The following is a 7,270-nucleotide window of genomic DNA, read 5'->3' on the forward strand; positions in this document are numbered from 1 at the left end:
GAGATAATTATTAACAAAGCAAATATTAAAAACAAATAAGCTAAAATAAAATATTAAAATGTTAATAAAGAACAAGAGTATAAAATTTACAAGCTAAGAAAAAATAAATCAATGAAAATGTAATAGATTTAAAAAGTAGAAAACCTATTAAAAATGATAGGGAAAATGATTAAGAAGATAAAGCAAGGGGGATCCCTGGGTGGCTCAGCAGTTTAGTGCCTGCTTTTGGCCCAGGGTGTGATCCTGGAGCCCCGGGATTGAGTCCCACGTCGGGCTCCCGGCATGGAGCCTGCTTCTCCTTCTGCCTGTGTCTCTGCCCCCGTCTCTCTCTTTCTATGTCTATAATGAATAAATAAATAAAATCTTAAAAAAAAGAAGATAAAGCAAATTAAAAGTTAAAAATACATAAGCAAATTTAGAGACTAGGGAATATTTTTAAATACAAGTGCACAAAAGCCATAGTCCAGAATCAGAAGTTCAGCATCTCATCCAGAAATAATAAAAAATTCTTCACTCTTGAAATTTTAGGTGTCCTGAATATATGTTATTGCAGAGTATTTGGAATGTCCTGCAAGATGGACCCAGCAGAAGTGTCTCAAAGACAAAGACCATCCCCAGCTCTGCATGGGGATGTGGCCCCCCAGCACCAGCCCAACTTCTTTCACATTTGCAGATATTCATAAATTTTTTTAATATTTTTTATTTATTTATTTATGATAGTCACACACAGAGAGAGAGAGAGAGAGAGAGAGGCAGAGGGAGAAGCAGGCTCCATGCACTGGGAGCCTGACGTGGGATTCGATCCCGGGTCTCCAGGATCGCGCCCTGGGCCAAAGGCAGGCGCCAAACCGCTGCGCCACCCAGGGATCCCGATATTCATAAATTTTTGATGTAAATTTTTGACATAAATTTTTTGACATAATCTTTTATGTGTATGTCACTAATAACAGAGCTTCAACATATATGAAGGACTAAAAGGAAATACCTGACAGAACTGAAACAAAGATATTAACAATTATTTTTGTATCAATTTTATTTACATTCCAGTTAGTTAATACATACTGTAATTTTGGTTTCAAGAGTAGAATTTAGAGATTCATATAACACCCAGTGTTCATTACAACAGGTGCCCTCCTTAATGCCTATCACCCATTTAGCCCATTTTCCACCCACCTCCCCTCCAGCAACCCTCAGTTCTCTATTGTTAAGAGTCTCTCTTTTTTTTTAAGATTTTATTTATATTTTATTCATGAGAGACACACAGAGAGAGAGAGGCAGAGACAGGTAGAGGAAGAAGCAGCCTCCAGGCAGGGAGCCCAACGTGGGACTCGATCCCGTGTCTCCAGGATCATGCCCTGGCCTGAAGGCGGCGCTAAACCACTAGCCACCCAGGCTGCCCTGGTTAAGAGTTTCTTATGGTTCACTGTCTCCCTCTTTTTCTTTTCCATGCCCTTGTTCATTTAGTTTCTTAAATTCCACATATGAATAAAATCGTATGGTATTTGTATTTCTCTGACTGACTTGTTTCACTTAGCATAATGCGCTCTAGCTCTATCCACGTTATTGCAAATGGAGAGATTTTATTCTTTTTATGGTTGAGTAATATTCCAATATATAGATACCACATCTTCTTTTTCCATTCGTCACTTATGAGTATTTGGGCACTTTCCATAATTTGGCTATTGTTGATAATGCTGCAGTAAATATCAAAGTGCATGTATCCCTTCAAGTCAGTATGTTTTTATCCTTTGGGTAAACATCCAGCAATGCTGGATCATAGGGTAATTCTATTTTTAACTTTGTGAGGAACCTCCATACTGCCTTCCAGTGGCTGGGTTGAGTGGCTGCACCAGTTTGCATTCCCACCAACAATGTAACAAGGTTCCTTCTTCTCCACATTTTCACCTACATCTGTTGTTTCCTGTGTCGTTAATTTTAGCCGTTCTGACAGGTATGAAGTAGTATCTCATCGTGGTTTTGATTTGTATTTCCCTGATGATAAGTGATGTTGAGCATCTTTTCATGTGTCTGTTGGCCGTCTGTATGTCTTCTTTGGAAAAATGTCTACTCACGTCTTCTGCCCACTTTTTAACTGAATTTTTTTTTTTTTTTTTTTTTTAGGTGTCAGGTCTTACATGTTCTTTATATATTTTAAATACTAACCCTTTACCAGACACGTCATTTGAAAATACCTTCTCCCATTTCATAGGCTGCCTTTTAGTTTTAATGATTGTTTCCTTTGATGTGCAGAAGCTTTTTATCTTGATAAAGTCGCAATAGTTCATCTTTTGCTTTTGTTTCCCTTGCCTCTGGCAATGTGTCTAGTAAGAAGTTGCTATGGCCAATATCAGAAAGGTTACTGCCTGTGTTCTATGGTTTTGATGGTTTCCTGTCTCACACTTAGGTCTTTCATCCATTTTTTATAAAGATTTTATTTATTCATGAGAGACACATAGAAAGAGGCAGAGACATAGGCAGAGGGAGAAGCAGGCCTCCTACAGGGAGCCTGATGCAGGACTTGATCCCAGGACCCCAGGATCACAACCTGAGCCAAAGGTGGATGCTTAACCACTGAGCTACCCAGGTGCCCCAGGTCTTTCCCCCATTTTGAATTTATTTTTATGTATGGTGTAAGAAAGTAATCCAACAAAATACCATTTGTTGAAGAGACAAATTTTTTTTCATTGGATATTCTTTCCTGCTTTGTTGAAGAATAATTGACCGTATAGTTTTGGGTTTATTTATGGGTTTTTCTCTTATGTTCCATTGATCTATGTGCTTGTTTTTGTGCCAGTACCATATTGTCTTGATGAGTACAGCTTTGTAATATAGCTTGAAGTCTGGAATTATGATGCCCCCAGCTCTAATTTGCTTTTTCAAGATTGCTTTGGTTACTCAGGGTCTTTCTTTTAATTTGGGGTCTTTTGTGGTTCCATACAAATTTAAGGATTATTTGTTCTAGCTCTGTGGAAAATCTTTTGCTGATAGGGATTACATTGAATGTATAGATTGCTTTGGGTGGATCAAACATTTTGACAATACTTTTCTTCCAATCTATGAGCATGGAATGTTTTCCCATTTCTTTGTGTCATCTTTAATTTCTTTCCTAAGTGTTCTCTGGTTCTCAAAATATAAATTGCCCCTCACTTTGGTTAGGTTTATTCCTAGGTATCTGACAGTTTTTGGTGCAATTGTAAATGGGATCGGTTCCTTTATTTCTCTTTCTACTGCTTCATTATTGGTGTATAGAAATGCAACAGATTTCTGGGGCGCCTGGATGGCTCAATTGGTTAAGTGTCTAATTCTTGGTTTTAGCTCAGGTTGTGACCTGAGGGTTCTGAGACTGAGCCCTGCATTGGGCTCCTCACCCAATGCAGAGTTTGCTTGTCTCTCTTCCTCTGCTCCTCCTCCCACTTTTTTCATGTATCAATTCTAACAATTTTTTAGTGGAGTCTTTTGGTTTTTCTACAGAGTATAATGTTGTCTGCAAACAGTGGAAGTTTAACATCTTCCTTGCCAGTTTGGATGCCTTCTATTTCTTTTTATTGACTGATTGCTGAAGCTGAAACTTCCACTACTAGTTAAATAACAATAGTGAGAGTGGACATACATTTTGTTCCTGACTATAGAGGGAAAGCTCTCAGTTTTTCCCCATTGAGGATGATATTAGCTGTGGGTTTTTGTTTATGGACTTTATGATATCGATGTATGTTCTCTCAATCCCTACTTTGTTGAGGGTTTTTATCCAGAATGGATGCTGTACTTTGTCAAATGCTTTTTCTGCATCTATTGAGAAGTTAATAAGGTTCTTATCCTTTCTTTTATCAATGTGGTGTATCACATCGATTGACTTGCGAATATTGAATTACTCTTGTAGCCTAAGAATAAATCCTCACTTGGTCATGGTGAATAATTATTTTAAACATGTTCATAAGAAAAAAAAGATGCTCATAAATTTTTGAGGGGATCTTCCTACTGGCCTCATTCCCTGATCCCAAGCTTGACCCATTTCCTACCTTCAAAAATGTCTTATTTCTGTTATTTCAGATCTTTGACTTTTCTCTCACTGAAGAAGAAATGAAGGACATTGAGGCCTTGAATAAAAATGTTCGCTTTGTGGAGATGCTCATGTGAGTTCAGGGGACCATTCATCAAATACTACCCAGTGGTACTGGATAGGCCCATAGAAATCACAAGGGTAAAGCCAGTGGGCAGCATGTTTTGAATATTAAACAGGTCTGGGTAAATTACTTTTACTCTAGGAATTTCCTACATGCCACAGTTTTATTTAAAAGATTTCTGGTATTAAAAAAAAAGATTTCTGGTATTCATGACATCCCTTGACTTAGGTTAAGGCATGGCAGGCTAAATATCTTGATGAGAATTAAGTCATAGTGTATATATGTTAATATAACAGCAACACGTATACTCGAACCTATTTATTTTTTCCTAAAAATCAAAGTGATGCACAATTTAGAGCAAAGTTATCAACAAAAATGAAAGAGACATGGGAGTAGAGTAGAAAGAGTGCCACATTAGAAGTGAAGAACCTAGGGTTTTAGGCAAATGCCTGCCTATAAGATGTGGAGCTTCTAATTCCACCTATTAGCTGACTTCCCACAAGCAAAATTCCTTACACTCCTTCAAAATGTTGTAAATTCAGCTAATCAACTGAATTAGCCCTTTATTCTCTAAATAGTATAGGGTCTTTAAAATAATACGGTTCTCATAGATATATATAGATAGATAGATACATACATACATACATATATTGGTGTATACACTTTTCTTTCTCTTTATTCATTAGTATATCCAATTTTTTAAATCACCTGGACAGTAATCTGTTTGTAATCTCCTCTTTAAGTGAGCATTTGGAAAATGCTCATTAGGTTAATTCATACAGCTTGAACACTTACCTTATTGGTCCCACTATTTCTCATGAGTCAGAAAGCACACTGACAATGCTAATACCAAATTTCTGAATCAATTTCCTGAATTAATACAACAGCCTCCTAATGTTAATTTTCTAGAGTAAAACATTATTCAACATTAAAAGGTACCACTAAGCCTCGGGAACAGAAAGGTAAACACAAACACACCAACACTTAATGGTTAATTAATAGCTCTTGAAGATAAATTATTTCAATTGAATAAATATCATTAAATTCAAAAGAGATAGTAAGAGACAAGCTACCAATGTACTGATTTTTTTATGGTTAATTGGTGAAATTATTTAGTTTGACATTTGACATATTTAATACCTAATTCCCACAACAATGGGAAAATAACTCATAAGAAATAACTAGATAAATCCGCAAGGAGAAACAAACATTAGGCCTCATTGATCAAAAAAAAATGTACCACTTAGGGATGTTAGGCTATGATTCTTCTGTTTTTCATCCAGTTGATCTCTAACATTGAAGAACCTTAATTTGTTTTCTATTTTAATTAAAGCTCATAGTACTTGCAGAGAACTGAATTTAAACATGGTCCATGGAAGGCACAACACACACTAGTCCTTTTTTATTGGCTATTCCATCACTGTTATTTGATAGGTTCATGATCATCATCATTATCATGGAAACTTAAATTCACGCTTCTAGATTTCAAACTTTCAATTCTGAAGAGGTCCAGTGAGAAGGACAGGTAAAAACTCTGGAAAGAAAGTGATACTGATGGGTAATAGAATTTTGAAGAGAAACACATATGTGGATCATTGACATGGAAGGCAGCCTGTGTCAAAACAGCAGAGGGAAGGAAGGAATTGAGAAGGGGCACAAAAAAAATGAGCAGTCATTTCTCACTTCCTGTGCTTTTGTTCTGAGCAAAATGTTGATGTGGAGGCAGCCAGCCTTCCATCACACACACACACACACTTACTCAAGTACACACACACTACTGTCCAGAGCTTCAGTAAAACATGTTGGCTTGCAGGAAAACAGAGGAGACTGGGTGAGAAACAGAGAGGGAGGACTAGGGGAGAAAGGGAAGGGTCAGTGAAATTGTCAAAGGAGGCTAGTAACGCATACAGCTGTGCAATGTTTGCAAGTGAACTTTTTCCCTTTCGGGAATTTGTTTTGACAGGTGGTGTGATCATCCTGAGTACCCATTTCATGATGAATACTGACTTCAGAATGCTCCTGAATTGATTTTTCCCTCCCATGCATGCCAGAACCTTGGGTTGGGTGGTTCCTCCTGATGGAGAAATTTAAAAAGTTTTACTCTCTTTAGATAAAGTGATGACGTTAACATGCTTAAGTTTTGTGCCACGTAAATGACTTTGGCTTACGTATGTGAAGAAAAACATATGTTTAAATCTGTTGAATAATTATTTGGAAATTATAAGCTTGGATCAAGGCCTTCTGGGTCCCAGATAGAAAAATATTAGGCTTTAGAAAAGACTTCAGAGGCAATGTGTGAAGATAAATAACTCTTGAATGTGAGCACTGCCATTCGTAGTCTGAGTTCCTTACTTTAAGCAGTAAACTGGGCAACAAAGAGGGTGGTGAAGTAGTGCATGCCTGTGCTAGCAGTGACCTTGATGATTTGGACCATTGACTGTAACACAGACACAGCCAAGATAAGATCCACACTTGCATTATTAACAAGGACATGATTTCCTGCACCTTGTGTAATGAGAAAGAGCTAAGCATAGAAAAGTCTTAAAATAGAGCTAATTCAACAATCACAGTGGTCATCAAGGACATAATGACTTGGTTGTTGTTTGTTTCCATCCCATGTGTGTTCATTTAGCTTTTACCCACTCTAAGGGATGGTTAATGGCTGGCTCTCTCTTGCATGCTTTCAAGGGCCTGAGCATAAACATAACTGATGATCCATACTTACACTGCCTATCACTCTTGCCTTACTCATCATACAACCACTATTATATGAAGTAGCTTGAGACAGTCAACATACACAAATAAAACTCTGAATCATAAAATAATCCAAAGATGACTATTTTTTAAAGTAGGCTCCATGGTCAGTGTGGAGCCCAATACAGGGCTTGAACTCACAACTCAAAGGTCAAGACCTGAGCTGACATCAAGAGTCAGACATTTAACTGACTGAGGCACCCAGGTGACCCCAAAGATAACTATTTTTTTTTAATGGATATGAAATCCCAGTTTTCTTTTTTTTTTAATTTTTATTTATTTATGATAGTCACACAGAGAGAGAGAGAGAGAGGCAGAGACACAGGCAGAGGGAGAAGCAGGCTCCATGCACTGGGACCCCGACGTGGGATTCGATCCAGGGTCTCCAGGATCGT

The 7,270-nt window shown here is 37.6% G+C and overlaps 1 protein-coding gene across 1 annotated transcript in view; it reads left to right on the plus strand.

Annotated features, from left to right (window-relative positions):
- Positions 1 to 7,037, plus strand: part of LOC119874618 (aldo-keto reductase family 1 member D1) — a 50,449-nt gene extending 43,412 nt beyond the window's left edge. Inside the window, 2 exon segments of the mRNA XM_038559247.1 lie at positions 4,048 to 4,130; positions 6,085 to 7,037. Coding sequence (XP_038415175.1) covers positions 4,048 to 4,130; positions 6,085 to 6,127 — 126 coding nt within the window. The 3' untranslated portion in view covers positions 6,128 to 7,037.
- Positions 7,038 to 7,270: the final 233 nt, after the last annotated feature.

This window comes from Canis lupus, chromosome 16 (genome assembly GCF_011100685.1).
Source record: "Canis lupus familiaris isolate Mischka breed German Shepherd chromosome 16, alternate assembly UU_Cfam_GSD_1.0, whole genome shotgun sequence".
Lineage (NCBI taxonomy): Eukaryota > Metazoa > Chordata > Mammalia > Carnivora > Canidae > Canis > Canis lupus.